Below are 15,946 nucleotides of genomic sequence, written 5' to 3'. Positions count from 1 at the left end.
ATAAGGCAGCAGAAAATAGGAGGGAAAAAAAACTGTTTGTTCACTTATGAAGAGAAACAAAAAGCGTTACAGTCACTTCAATCCACAAAACATCGTTAACAAGAAGAAAAAGAAATAAAAACTTTCCAAGGCAGTCCAATAAAGATAAATTCAGCCTCTTTATTCTTTGCTTAAAGGACTAATTTATCTTTAAAAGAAAAATCCTTTGGGCAATCATTCTCAGAGGAAAAGCTCACCAGATAGACTCACTTTCACTGCCTTCTTTCTGGAGCCTTCTCCGACTTTGTCAGCACAGGGCTGTCTGTTTATCGCCAATTTGGAGCGCTTCCCTTGGGTCAATCAGGGACTTTGCGATGTCCCTGAGACCAGCAAGGCTTTGTCTCCCTGTTCACCATCTCTTCAGGATGGCTTAGGTCTGTTTGGACCGTATGGCGATAAAAATATCAACGGCGGTCTCAGACAGTCGAGACCGCACGTTGTGTCATCGCAACATTGGCTCTTCTCCCAATTTCTTTTTCACTTTCCAGTTACTGGAAAGACCTGCCTTAATTAATTTATATCTTGTGATGGAGAAGCAACATTCCAAATAGAGGAAATAGGATATCAAAAGAAAAAGCTCTTTTACCATCCAAATGCAAAGGGTTTTTTTGGATCATGGGGATTTTTTTCCCTTTAACCTTCATTTATTTTATCCTGAAATTCATTTTTATTTTAATTTATTTTCTTCATTTGAGACATTCTAGTTGTATTATCAAAGAGTTCTAAACCAATAGTCTATATTGGACAACTCATCATACTTGAGTTGAATATAGGGCTCAAAATTATGTTTCTTATTTCTAAAATTAACCATTGTAGTAAAACAATTGTGCTTTACCAATGTCATATTTCTCAACCATTCCACAAAATAAAAGATGTTGTCCTTTTGGTTTCATTTATTATAGATAATTTAGTATATCGGGTTATATTAGGAAACATTGATACTTTTAAAAGTACCTCAAATGCCCTTCTAAATCTTCCTTTTGTGGCAAGCTTTTGTGGCAAACCTGGCAGCTTTCAGACTACACTAATTGATTATATATTCTTTCCCTTTTTCCCTTATTCTCTTCAGTTCATTGTGGAATGCCATGGAAATACACTTTTACCCCAGTTTCTTGGCATGTACAGGCTTACAGTAGATGGTGTGGAAACCTACATGGTAGTCACCAGGAATGTATTTAGTCACCGGTTGACAGTACATCGAAAATACGATCTCAAGGTGAGCATCTCTGAAGTTCAACAATGTCCCATTCTGGCTCAAAAAAGTGCATCCTTGTAAGTTTAGAATTATAAGCAGATACTTAAGTCTTGGAGCTGTGAAAAAAGTAAGATTGCTTGAAAAATACTATTCACATGGCTACTACAAGTAATCCTCTATTTACCACCATTTGTTTAGTAACCACTTGAAGTTACAATGGCACTGAAAAATGTGATATGACCATTTTTTACACTTAGGACAATTGCAACATCCACATGATCATATTTTGGATGTTTGGCAACTGGTTCACATTTATGACAGTTGCAGTGTCACACTTTGTGACCTTCTGGCAAGCAAAGTCAATGGGTAAGCTGGAATCACTTAACAACTGTGTCACTAAATTAACAACTGCGGCAATTTACTTAACAACATTAAGAAAGGTCATAAAACACAAAAAGTGTGGGGCAAAACACACTTAACTACTGTCTTAGCAATGGGAATTTGGGTCAATTGTAATCATAAGTCAAAGACTACTTTTATATTCACATGGTTTTGTTTCCTTGTATAAGAACGCTGGTTTTCTCTGAGGGTTGAGTCTCGTAAACCATGGCTACACTGAAGCATTTAGGCCTGGTGTTGATTTTGTGTTCAGTAGGAATTTTATGCTGGAAGAGGAAAGCTATCACCACAGAGTTAAAAGGAGAAAGATTATTTCCAGATTTTCTCTGTAAAATGAGATGCGGTATTCACTAGTTGTATTGTGTTTTTAATTCCTGTGATTTGCTAGTATAGAAACATTCTATTCTATTATAATATTTGGTATTCCCCATCTCACCCCCCAAATTGGGGGTGTTAGGAGACATTGGAGGGTAAAGTAAATATTTTCTTTTGAATAACTGTGACTTATTCAGAAATTTTTAGACTAATTCTTTGGAAATCTTTTGTTTTTAGGTAATCTTATGACTGTTTGCCAACTTCTATTTGCATATAATGACAATCAGAAATGAAATATTATTGCATATATATTCCTGCACTACATATTCCCCAAAAAATCAAACTGTACTGCATAGATGCACTTGATTTCCTAAATCAAACACTGTGATAGTTTTAAGGCAATTAGTTTATGGTTCACTGAGATGAGAGAATACAGCTATTGTTTTAGTATGTTGTGTGAGCCTGACTATCCATAGAGCCATAATGTCTTCATTTATGGATGCATTATAAACAGCAGATCTATTGTATTATTCTGGATCAAATTTAGCATGTTCTTTGAATCTTGCTGGTCTGTCTGTGTAAGCATTCTGCCTTCAGCCATGGAAAATGCATGCCTTCTTGGGGGAGAGGATAATGTGATCCTCACAGATCCATGTGATCCATGTGGATCACATTAGGAAAGTGAGAAAGAGGCTGTTGACCTTCAATAAGTCATTTCTAAATCATAGAATTGGAAAGAATCTCAGAGGTCCTCTTTTTCTGTGCAGCATCAGTTAAAGCTAACATACCATAGTAAAGCTGACTTAATGTATTCAGTTCTGGGGAGTGTAATATTTTCCCAGATACAACCTTTTTATGGTTTAAAGGTTTAGAAAATGAAATTAGAGTAAATAAGAAAAAGAAAAGTGCATTGACTTTATGCCCTTAATTTATAGATGTGTAGTCAGAGTTTTTTTTAAAAAAAACTTTTGGCTTTAAGTAGATAATTACTTTCCACTTTTACTTTCTCCTCCAGGGTTCAACAGTAGCAAGAGAAGCCAGCGACAAAGAAAAGGTAAAAGTCAAAGTTAGAGAAAATTTTAAAATAAAAACCTTTGTGCTTTGAATAAACCTATAAAATGTTACTTCTGTATCAGTACTTCTAACAGGATTAGGCAAAAGGTCCTATGTAATACAAGTCCCCAACAATATCCTCCCAGAGAGCATGATGGGAATTGTAGTCCAGCAAAGTTTTGGAAAGTGACAGTTTAGGAAGGATTGGCCTCTGCTATATAATAGTGGAAAGTTACATATTGAGGGGCTGAGAAGATGCATTAAACTGCATTTGGGTAGCTACCTTGCAACATATATGGGGGAGAAATAGGAAAGAGCATACAATGATTGTGTTCTTATCCTCCATATGATGACTTTGCATTCTTTTTTCAATTAAGTTTATTTTTTTGTTTTAAAAAGAAGCTGCATTTTTGTTTAAAAAGACTTGATAATCAAAATCATATATAAAATATCAAAGTTTAATAGAATCTGGCAGTAATACATAACATTAGCAGCTTGATATAATATTAAAATAAGTATTAACTAGTTCTTAAACCAATTAGTGCTTATCAAAATAAACATGTTTCTATTCTTCTGTATGGCTTAAACTCTTGTTTGGGGTAAAATATTTATTCTAAGCAAGGATGGGATATCTTTTTAGTGTTGAGAGTTAACTAATTGCATATAAAAGATTATTAGAAACTCAGATATCAGTCAAAAGTGGATATCCTCTCTCCTTCCATTTCTCCCCTATAGACAAGCATGTACACCCAGGGATACATTTAAACACGTAAGCATTGATTGTGGCCCTTCAGTTATAAACAAAAAACTGCCAATGGGTTTGCCTCAGAGAAACCTCAAAATACATTTATTCAAAGATTCTTCCTGTTGGGATTGAGAGCAGCACAGAGAAAGGCAGTTTAAACAAAAAATTTCCCTTTGGACCTTCTCTCATGTAGTCCTCAACTTATGAATGTTCACTTAATAGTGGTTTGAATTGAGACGGCCATGGGAAGGATGCCATCTTACCATCGCAGTACATTATACCACTTTCTTAGATACAAGTTGTCTCTCTCCTCAGGGACTAAAAATCCTGCTTGGATTTCAGCAGAGAGAATTTACAATTTCGGAGCTGAGAGACGCACACATATGGCCTGGATTTCCTAGGGCCTGTCTCATGCCCCTGAGGTAATCTTACCTGGGACTCTGTCCACTTAACAACCTGTGAGATAGCTAAATGACCACAACCAGGAGTATCGAAGCTGTGGTCATTAAGTGAAGCAATCAAGTGACATCTTGCTTAACAGCCACTTTGCTCGAGATTCCAGGTGCAGTTGGTTATAAGTCAAGGGCTACCTGTATTATAAATTATATAGTTACTCAAAATTATTTGCATGTCACTCCATACATCACTATGATTACAGCTATCAAACAATTCTAGAAGTCACTCTGGACTCTCTAGTTGAGACAGAAAGTGGAAACTGCATGTTTTAGCAATGAGAGAAAGCACAGTTGGAAGGAATAAAGTAGGAAATGGAAGGATTGGAAGGGAGATTTGAGATGCACTTTTTTTGAAAAAGTTTTTTATTTTATTTTAATTTCATACATATAACCACAAGTATACCATTACATCTGAACAGAATTTTTTTGTGTTGTCCATTATCATATCATTCCTTCAACTCTGAACAGTTGTCATTTGCTCTTCTGCTTTCAATACACCATATTATACCCTATTTCACTGCCATCCTATCTTCTCTCCCTGTGTCCTTCTCCCTACCTCCTTTCTTCCCTCTACCATCCCTCCCTTTTCTACTTCCTCTCTCCTTCTCCTCTCTCCTCTTTCCACTCCTTCTTTCTCTCCTACTTTTCCTCTCCCTTCTGTTTCCCTCTCCTCTGTCTCCTCTTTCTCCTTACCTCTACCTTTGCTTTCTCTCCAATTAATTTACATGGTGTATATCAGCATCTGAGCACACTTCATTTAGTATTTTCTGGTATTGATCATTACATTCCAATAAACATCTTTCATATTTATGATTTTACATGTATGGGATGCACCTTGAGGGACCACTGAAGACCCTATAAGCATCCCTGATTATAAATGTAAAGAACCAAAACAGTGTTTATTCCTTCTATTGCTGTTTTGAGTTTCTAATTATGTTATTATTGCCACCATATTCTTTAATTAATTATTTGAAATAGATTGATTTCTAAATGTATCTATCCTTTGCCCTATCCTTTCTTGACCTAGTTAATATTAGTCAAAAACATATCATGCCAGACTAATCTTATTGCATTCTTTGACAAAGTGACAAAATTAGTGGACCAGAGCAATGCCGTCGATATAGTTTACTTGGACTTCAGTAAGGCATTTGATAAGGTAGACTATAACCTACTACTAGATAAAGTAGAAGAATGTGGGTTGGACAGCATCACCACCAGATGGATTCATAACTGGCTGACCAACCGCACTCAACGTGTAGTCCTCAATGGAACTGCATCTACATGGAGTTAGATATGCAGTGGACTATCCCAAGGCTCTGTTTTGGGCCCAGTACTCTTCAACATCTTCATCAATGATTTGGATGAGGGAATAAATGGGGAACTCATCAAATTTGCAGATGACACCAAGCTGGCAGGAATAGGCAACACTCCAGAAGATAGGCTAAAGATACAGAAGGATCTTGACAAACTTGAACATTGGGCACTATCTATTAAAATGAAATTCAATGGTGAAAAGAGTAAGGTTCTACATTTAGGCAACAAAAACGAAATGCACAGGTACAGTATAGGTGGTACCTTGCTCAGCAGTAGTAACTGTGAAAGGGATCTTGGAGTCCTAGTAGACAACCATTTAAATATGAGCCGGCAGTGTGCAGCAGCTGCCAAAAAAGCCAACACAGTTCTAGGCTGCATCAACAGAGGGATAGAATCAAGATCATGTGAAGTGAAGTGTTAATACCACTTTATAATGCCTTGGTAAGGCCACACTTGGAATACTGCATTCAGTTTTGGTCACCACGATGTAGAAAAGATGTGGAGACTCTAGAGAGAGTGCAGAGAAGAGCAACAAAGATGATTAGGGGACTGGAGACTAAAACATATGAAGAACGGTTGCAGGAACTGGGTATGTCTAGTTTAATAGAAAGAAGGACGAGGGGAGAGAGATGATAGCAGTGTTCCAATATCTCAGGGGTTGCCACAAAGAAGAAGGAGTCAAACTATTTTCCAAGGCACCTGAGGGTAGAACAAGAAGCAATGGGTGGAAACTAATCAAGGAGAGAAGCAACTTAGAACTCAGGAGAAACTTCCTGACAGTTAGAACAATTAATCAGTGGAACAGCTTGCCTCCAGAAGTTGGGAATGCCCCAACACTGGAAGTCTTTAAGAAGATGTTGGATAGCCATTTGTCTGAAACAGTATAGGGTTTCTTGCCTAGGCAGGAGGTTGGACTAGAAGACCTCCAAGGTCCCTTCCAACTCTGCTATTGTATTGTATTGTAGTATGATCCCATACCATAAAAACCCTTAACTGACCCAGTTCTATGCTTTATGAACCCAACCTTTTTCTAAACAAGGAAAGTGCTTCAATTATTGTTGTTATTGCTTTTTTGCAACCTCATTCTGAGGTGGGGCAGTAAGACTTCCAAATGTTACAGAATATAAGCATTGAAATACTATTGCACTGTTAGACATAAGCAATCTAGACAGCCAATAGGGTAAGATAAAGATGTTATATGTCATAGAAATCTGAACCTAAAATTAATACTATAAATAGAGGACAAGCACTTTCAAGAGCAACAAGTATATTTCCTAATCACTTAATTGGTGAAAGAGAACCAATGGTTAAAGCACCAGCTAAAAAACACAAGACTGTGAATTCCAATTCTGCCTTAAGCACCAAGCCAGCTGAATGACCTTGAGCCAGTCATGCTCTCTGAGCCTTAGGAAGGAAGTAATGGCAAACCACTTCTAAAAACTGTTGTTGGTAAAACTGCAGGGACTTTTCCAACAATAACAACAACAAAAGCTGGTGAAAACAAGGACAAGACTGACTTGTCCTTGTCCTGAACTAGGAGTTTTACAGCCTTTCTAACTATGGAAAACCTGATGTGTGCATGTTCAAAATGGGCGACATCATCCAGGAATCCCAAGGATGCCCTTACTATGTAGCCCCATCAGATAGATCAGAAGAACATATGTAGGTTAGGAAGATGGGGCTTTTTTTTTTAATAAAAAAAATATTTTTAATTTTCAAAACAAACACAACACATCCTTCTTTATATACTGTAGAAAGTGTATCAGTTGGTTACAAAAAGGCTTTCATGCATCTCTTCCACAGTCAACAAACATAATTCATATTAACTCAATTATTTTAACTCAGATATTTATACATGTTACCATCATCATACCTTCATTTTCATTTGACTATAATTGTTTAAATGTCCTTCATCATAAAATATACCAAGATTTAATACATAACCACATACTAGCATTTCATTTACTATTTCTAAAATCCTCCAATGATACTGAGTCCTTATATCCTATTCTAGCTAAACATCCATAATATTTAATAACAAAGTTTTCTAATCTTCCTTTCCAAATCACTGTTTACAATGTACATCCAGTTTCCTTATGTTGTACCCATACCTGTATATACGTTGTTATCATTATCCCTCCTTTATTTAACTATATCCTGCATCATAACATTTTCCCCCTAATAATCAAGACTTAACTGTATCTAACTTAGTTCTTTTTATTAACTTTTATATATAATCCAAAAGGATTTTTAATCTTCCTTTCATGGGTACCATTCAATATTCATATCCAATTATTACTTATAATAACACTACACATTGTATACATTATTATCATTATCAATTGTTTATTTAACTATATCTATTGTCACTAAATTTCACTAAGTTTAACTAGTTTTAAATTATACTCTTCCATCTATCAGCCTGTATCTTTCCAGTAGCAAAACAGTCTCATATCTTATGCCTTGTGGTATCAGTCCTCTAATCATCTCCTTAATCAACTTTGTATGGACTCCTCTTAGCAACTCCTTGCTTATAAAATCTCTCGTGTAATTTCGATGGCCTTCTCCTCTTTCCTTAAGCAGTTTATCTTTAATTGTCAGTAGTGTTATCAATGATGTTGCTAATGAAATTTCTCTCTTTAAATCCATAAATTCTTTTGTTTTTTCTTCTTTTGTATCTTGCCATCTGGGGTAGATTTCCCCTCCATTTAATTCCTCTTTCAGTATTCCACTTTTTCCATTTTCAGAGACAAACCAATCACCATAAATATCAGCAATTTTAATTTCTTTATATTCATTTTCCTCTTTGATTTTTAGGATTTTAACCACCACTTTTTCCACTTGATAAACATCTCCATCATATTTTGCTGTTAGATGCTCTCAGTCTTCCAACTTCTTCTCTATCCTCTCACATGTATCTGATAATTTCTGTATTTTTGAGAATATCTTTTGCAGACTTAAATTTTCTTTCTGCTGTTGAAATTGTGCCATTATCTCCAGCTAACAAAAACTGCTGCTCTAGCTTGGAAGGTTTTAACAAGATTAAGCATAGATTCACAATAACGTTTTATTTTCACCTTTCTCTGGTTAAAGATATACTTCAAAGGGACATCAGTATGCTTTTCTTCTTATCACTCTCTATAAACATGCAGTAAGACCTTGGAGTGCCAAGCCAGGATAATCAGTGAGAAAAGAAGAGTGTTTCATTTCTAATACGCAAACCTCCAGCCTCCAAGTAGCAGTATTATTGTTGCAATTTTCTTTGTTTCTTTTTGAATCTTTTTTGTATTTCAAGTTTTTAAAAGTCCGATTCTTGAATGAGTTAGAAGAACACCCACAGTAATGAAAGAGGAGAAATTCAGTCCATAGGTTACAAAGAATAATAGAAGAAGAAAAATAGAAAAAGAAAACTTAATCCATTCGTTTTAAAAGGCTTCCATAAATTCCATCCATGAAGATAGCCTTTAAAAAGTAAGATAACCCACTGTCCAAAACCATTCCAATTTTAATTCCGCCGCTTATTTCTTCTGTTCTCCAATTTAAATTTATTTTAAGTTTTTTATAGGCAGTCTATTTTAAAACGGTAAAAATTCCTCACCAGCTGGAAACACTTTCTCTTTCCATATCCTTCCGTTTTGGAGCCACCCCGACTTCATCAGCCTAATGGCTGGATTTTTTGTCGCCCTCTTGAAGAACTTCTCTTGGATCAATCAGGGACTTTGCAATGTCCCTGAGATCAGCAAGACATACTCTTCCTGTTCACCGTCTCTGCAGGACGGTTCAGGTCCGTTTGGACCACCCAGCGGCAAAAGTATCAACTGCGATCTCAGAGCATTGAGATCGCATGTCGTCTTGTCACGACATCGGCTCCTCCTCCGGGGCTTTTTTTTTTTTTTAAGACACTCCACCATAGTTAATTTAGTAAAGGTATGGCAGGAATTGCCCTTAAAAGTTTCTGGTTTTATCCCAGATACATCTTCTTGAAATCTATATGGCTTTGGTTCTTTGGTTTGCTAGCTGTGTGAGGCTTGACAACAAAATGGAAAGACCAGTTCCTAGGAGGAGTCTCTTTTTGAACTGCTATCTTCAACTGGGCTGTGTTGCTCTTCTGACCTAACCTGCAATCCTCCTCTACTTCCTTCCCACAATCTCTCACAAAGTTTTACTTTTAGCCCAGTAGTTTGTCATCAATATTTTCATAATTTTTAAATTATTTACTCAATGTTGATTGGAATTGAATTTGCCCCAACTTTAGCAAAGGGTATATTGAGCTGCTTTGGATTTTAAAATATGGAAGCAATGTTTTGCACTTACTTGAGTTCAATCCTCTCTAGGCTAAGGACTTACCAACCTTTAAAGACAACGATTTTCTAAATGAAGGCCAAAAGCTCCATGTTGGAGAGGAATGTAAAAAAAATTTCCTGGAGAAATTGAAGCGAGATGTTGAGGTAGGATAACTGACTTGTTGATTTTTGGGAATTGGGGCATAACTAAGAAGTGGGATTGACAGAATCCCCACTGTTACAATAATTTTCAAACTCTTTAAAAACTAGATCAGGTAGAGATGTCAGGTAGGCTCTGTCTCAGACTCTAAAGTGAATTTAGATTAATTTGAAAATCTGTTTTAAAAAAAGCAAGCAGAGGAGTTTTATTTCTCTTGCATTTACTTTGGAATTTCCTCCTTCATCTTACTCAAGAGTAACTGAGTTTTCCATTACTTAAGATCAACAGAAGTGAGTGTTACTCCTACACAATGCAGAAGGAATTTGGTAGCGCCTTCCGTAACTAACAAGCTTTGTTGGATTGTTTAATCAATTTAAATTTAAACAGAATGCAGACTTCAAAGTACAACAGATCTTAAAATGACCATTTTGTAAAAGTTCAGGATCATTGAATGAGAGAATGCTGAACTCACAATTTTATGCAATATTTCTGCAAAAGCAGTGTTTTCTTTTACATATTACAATTGTTAAATTGATTCGGTACTTGCAGTCTGTCTGATATGTAACCTGCACGTGCATAATTAACTAGTCTTCCCTTCCACCTCATCCCATTTTAAATTCTACATCAGTCTAGCCATTCTATGCATCGGATGAAGTAAGCTGCAAAGTCAGAAAAATTTATTAAAAATATTTTCCTTCTATAACTCTGTAAACCCAAGAATTTCAAGCAATCAGGTAAAAATGCTTTGAGATTTATGGGACTTAATACTTGGAGCTGGTGCTGAGTTAATGAAAGACGGTTTAACTCAAATTCTAGAGGTGATAGAGAGACATTGAAAATGAGAAGGATTTTTTTTCTTTTGACTTCCAGTTTCTTGCACAACTGAAAATCATGGATTACAGTTTGCTGGTAGGAATTCATGATGTTGATCGAGCTGAGCAAGAAGAGATGGAAGTTGAAAACCGGGCAGAAGATGAAGAATGTGAGAATGATGGCATAGGTGGGAATCCAATTGGTTCCTACGGGACTCCACCTGACAGTCCTGGTAACCTTCTCAACTTCCCACGTTTCTTTGGGCCTGGGGAGTTTGATCCATGTGTGGATGTCTATGCTATGAAAAGCCATGAAAGTAAGTACTGAGATCTGGATGCTGGTAATGGAAATGGAAGACAAATGTAAAATTGGGAAAAGCCAGAGTCTGATTGTAAGCATTTATTGATACATGGTGGTTATTTGAATCAACATTATTTTCTCCACTTTTTTGGAAATCTTAAGAGTGTTTGACTCCCTGAACTATAACAGTATATCCAGTAAAGTAGCCTTAATTACAGACATGATTTCCAGTTTAATTTTCTTCATAGTGTGTGCAGCCACAGTATAGAGTAGGAGTGTCTATTTGAGAGCCAGGTGATAGAGAAGATCATTTGGATGTCTTCTCTAATACACAAATGTCCAGAAGATCTTCATGTCCTTTAGCAGCTTTGTCTAGTATTCACTATGCCTACAGGTAGTCCTTAATTTATGACCATTCATTCAGCAACCATTTGAAATTATAACTGTCCCAAATTAAATGACTTACAACTTGTGTCCAAAGTTATGTCCATTGTAGTTCCTCTGTGATTATGTGAACAAAATTTGGCAGATTGTTTGCAGATATGATTCCAGAGGCGGGTACAGCTTCTTCCCTGTGCCCAATCTCTGTAGGCCACCAGCACATGGAAACTTTCCACAGCCCGGAAAGCCTTGATTTGCTACACCACCAGCATGCAAAAAACTGATGTAGCCCAGAAGGACTTAGTTGGCTACCTAGCCCATTAGCACATGCAAAGCAGCCCACTTAACTTCACTATTTTCTTCAACTGCTGACAAGCATATCATGCAGTCTATGTAAGGTGCAGCTTTCTTTTTAAGGATACCTTGCTCCATTCTCCAAATGGGCTCCATTCCTTGGAATTCTTCTTCTCCAAGTTGCCCAATTTGGAGAATGAGGTTTCCAAAGGATTGTGAGAACAGAGCTGGCTCTCATGGTGCTTTAGAAGCATCCCAAAATGTGCAATTTGGTGTGCCCTGTAGCTTTTAAAGGTCTCACAAGACCTCCCAAGCCCCCGTCCTCATCCTTATCTCCCTCTGTTTAACAATAAGATTGCTTAACAACCACAACTGGGAATGATGAGATTGCAGTCATTGAGCAAAACAGTCACATAATGTCTTGTTTAATGATCATTTTTCTTAACCAAGTTTCCATGTGCTCATAAGTTGAGGACTATTTATATTTATTTTGAACAGCCTGATGTATAGCCAACTTATGAGTACAATTGGGACTGGAATCACATTGAATGAAATGGTTGTTAAGCAAGATGCCCACGTGACTGCTTCCCTCAACAATTACAATCCCAGCTCTCCCAGTTGTAGTTGTTAAGTGGACAGAGCAAAAGAGCTACCTGCTGAAAGAGGACAGCTAGCCCTCCTTTGTGTGTGGAAGGGAACTCATGCGCTGGGCTGGGGAAATCAGAAAGATCCTCTCTTTGCACAAATACTATGTCTCCCCTCCATATATAGTAGGGAACTAGTGTTGGTCGGGAAAGACAAGATGGGGATTGCAAATATTCTGCTTCATCTCTCTGACTCAGTGCACAACTTCCATGAGTAAAAGGGAACTTGGGTGGTGCATTGGAAATATGATGCAGGGATGACAAAAATCTGAGCTTTAGTACTGCAGCCTGATTTAGAATTTCCAGAACAATTTGTACCTTGTGTGGAGGGAAGTGTAAATCCTTCAGCAAGTGGTAGCAACTTCTAACCCCCACATGCCAACTTCCCCAATAACATTTCAAGGAAGCCAGCAGAGAAGAGTACAAATGGCAATTGCATGGTCATTGGACACTTGATAACTGGTGCTAAATGTGAACAGGTTGACCAGCACAGCACAATTATGTGGTTGGGGGGAGCTGGGGGGGGGGGAGGGGAGAGACGGGAAGAATGACACCATGTTTTATCATGGCTGGAAGTACTTTAAGGTCCATAAAATATCCTCTCAGAACTGTAGCGTCAAATGGGCATTAAATGACTGATGGTATATTGAGGATTATTATTATTTTAAAGTTTTTTTAAAATAATATTTACTCTCAAGTCTACCATAGTTGAAGAGAAAACTGCTCTGCATATAATAAAATCATCCACTTCTTCCCCTGCCTCCTCAATATTTTCACTGCTTTAGATATTGCCTGAAGCATCTGTTGATAAAAATCTAATTCTTGGATCATTTAGCATAAAAAATTCTGCTTTAGTTGTGCTTGCAGATCAATGAGAATAGCAAACCCTAAAAATAGTTCTGCATCCTCCAGTACTAATAACTTTCTCTATCTTGTTTTAACCAGATGCCCCTAAGAAGGAGGTATATTTCATGGCAATTATAGATATCCTTACACCTTATGACACAAAGAAAAAAGCAGCGCATGCTGCCAAAACTGTGAAACATGGGGTAAGAAAGAACGATTTGTTTGCATTTATCTCATTGTGCTTAGCCAAGCAATTGTTGTTGTTAGTTGCGAAGTCATGTCTGACCCATCGCAATCCCATGGACAACGTTTCTTCAAGCCTTTTGGCCTTTTGGTACTCTCCATGGGTTTTAATGGCAAAGATACTGGAGTGGGCTGCCATTTCCTTTTCCAGTGGATCACATTTTGTCATGGCTCTCTGCTATGACTTGTCCGTCTTAAGTGGCCCTGGATGGCATAGCTCATAGGTTCTTTGAGCTATGCAAGCCCTTCACCACAGCAAGGAAGTAATCCATGAAGGGGTACCCAAGCAATATCACATTTTATAATATATTTCAGAACAGCTGAAGCCACAGCTAGCTGAGCAGTGATCCAAATTTGTGAAAGAGGCAGGGATGCAACCATTTGATATATAAATTGATGGGGCTAAGACTTCCATGGGTTTTCTTTTTTCTTCCTTTCAGTATATTATACTTGTTTTCTATACTACACTTTTTATCTGTGTGATACAATTCAAAATGATAGCAATTTTTCAGGAATTCTGGTTGCAAAGGGCTTTGGAATTTGCAAAAAAGAAAAGAAAAGCTGGAATAGAAATTTTGTTAAATAAAAGCTATATCCAGTCAAAGAAGCATGGCTTCTCTACCTCTAAAACAGATATTAGGTTTCAGTGGTGGAAGTGTAATTGGATCACCATTCTGTATTGTTTAAGTAAGTTTCCCTGTTTCCTCAAAAAATAAGACCTATCCCGAAAATAAGTCCTAGCATATCTTTTATGCATGCGCCTTATATAAGCCTTACCCCAAAATAAGCTCTATTTAAGAGCCTGTGCAGCCAGACATTCCATCTGGTTGCTCATGGTGCCATGGCCACAAGATAAGGTGGGGTGGAGCTGCCCCATGTGCCCCACACTGGCTTACCTCAGGGCTCCTATAGTCAGGCCATCTACGCCCCAATATCTGTTTCACAGTGGTAGCACTGGCAGTCATGTGCAGCAGGTGTACATGTGGCCACCAGCCTACTTCTGCTTGCTCGTGGCCGCAATGGAGAAGGAGGCAGAGTGATGTGCTAGTGCCACAGCAGGTGCCAAGGTATAGGTGGCCAGGCTGCGAGGGCCCTGAGACACCCCTGAGACACCCTGAGGCCCTGAGACACCCCGATGTGGGGCGCATGGGGCAGCTCCATCCCTACTGCCTTGCGGTGGTGGCACTGGCACACTGCATGGCCTGCCCTGCGGCAAGCAAACAGAAGGAGTGAGCCTCCCGTACATTGGGGGGGGGGGGGGCGAGAAAGACACTCCATGAAAAAAAGCCCTAGTGCTTATTTTGGGGTCCAGAAGAAAATAAGTCCTATTCTTATTGTCGGAGAAACACAAGTACATTATAGTCTTTCATATTCTAATCATTTTGGTTGTTTTTTGACCATTCCGCAGTTTCCAAGTAAATACATCAGGAATATTTTAATATGACCATACCAAAGATACATTTTGATATGATTTTTATGTTGTTGTTCTGTCTTCTATTTCTGTCTGTTCTTGAGTCTTTTACTATCACCACCACCCACAAGATATTTCCTTTCAATGAATCTCTTGCCAGTGTACATGGTTTCCTTCTTAAAATTACTTTGTCCAGTTCAGCTCCGTCCATCGGAGCCTCATCATCCAAAGCCACAGGTTACAAAATGCTAAATGAGGACCAGTATGAAATTAATGCAGAAGAATCTTTGGAACATTCAGACGCTAGAGCTGAGGCTATTAGGATAACAATACATCCTTTTCCAGTCCAATTTATCTGTTCAAATGGGCATGGTCCAGTGCCTTTCTGCTCAGTTTTTCTTTTCTTTTTTCTTTTCATCTGCCTTAACAATAATTTTAAGAGGACTCTTGGTTTCCTGATAATTTATTTCCAATAAAATGCTAATCTCAAGTTTTTTTCCTGGACTGTCTTCTAGCCTCAGCCCTTCATTCTAATTGGACACTGTAACAATATACTTTTGTGCAGGTGATGAAGTCACTGTTGGGGAGGCAGTCCTATTCTTTCCATAATCCTAAAGTAGGCTGCATCATCTTTCAGACAAGTGCCTTTGTTGTTCCTCTGCCTGTGCAAAAAGCATCAGAGAGAGGGTAATTGTAGCCACATATTTCTAGTGGCTATATAAGTGCCTGTTCAGATGTTCTGCCTCTCTGCTGCAGGTGATTATTTGGCTCTCTCTAAACTGAGTGGAAACACAGGAAGAGAGCTTTGCCCCTTGGAACATTCAAATAGCACTGGGCCTGGAGAGCATGCCCTACTGCCAAAAAAGCTAGGATAGTCAGAAGATGTTTGAAACATCCATCAGCTGAGCAATTTTTCTTCATAAATGTCCATTGGTAATATGTAGATTGTAAGTCCTTTTCTCCTTCAGATTCTGAAGAGGATGAATCAATATAGAGCCATTTGCTACTTCTCAGATTTGTAAAAATTTGAGGCAATCTCTTTAAAGAAATGACTGA

General features: G+C 37.8%; 1 protein-coding gene across 4 annotated transcripts in view; it reads left to right on the top strand.

The window, feature by feature from the left end:
- The window catches only part of PIP4K2B (phosphatidylinositol-5-phosphate 4-kinase type 2 beta), a 44,769-nt gene that overhangs the window by 23,953 nt on the left and 4,870 nt on the right, over positions 1–15,946 (top strand). For 3 of the 4 annotated variants that reach the window (XR_014176738.1, XM_081969787.1, XM_081969785.1), the window contains exons 5-9: positions 1,109–1,255; positions 2,964–3,002; positions 9,850–9,963; positions 10,829–11,087; positions 13,336–13,439. Coding sequence is in view for 3 of the 4 variants with exons in the window: in XM_081969787.1 (XP_081825913.1) it covers positions 1,109–1,255; positions 2,964–3,002; positions 9,850–9,963; positions 10,829–11,087; positions 13,336–13,439 (663 nt within the window). In the remaining variant the exon portion in view is untranslated. The remainder of the gene's footprint in view (positions 1–1,108; positions 1,256–2,963; positions 3,003–9,849; positions 9,964–10,828; positions 11,088–13,335; positions 13,440–15,946) is intronic. The other variant, XM_081969786.1, reaches the window with a different exon arrangement.

This window comes from Natrix helvetica (assembly GCF_964273705.1).
Source record: "Natrix helvetica genome assembly, chromosome: Z".
Lineage (NCBI taxonomy): Eukaryota > Metazoa > Chordata > Lepidosauria > Squamata > Natricidae > Natrix > Natrix helvetica.
Note: the sequence above shows the minus strand (reverse complement) of the source record. Positions and strands in the feature narration are given on the sequence as shown.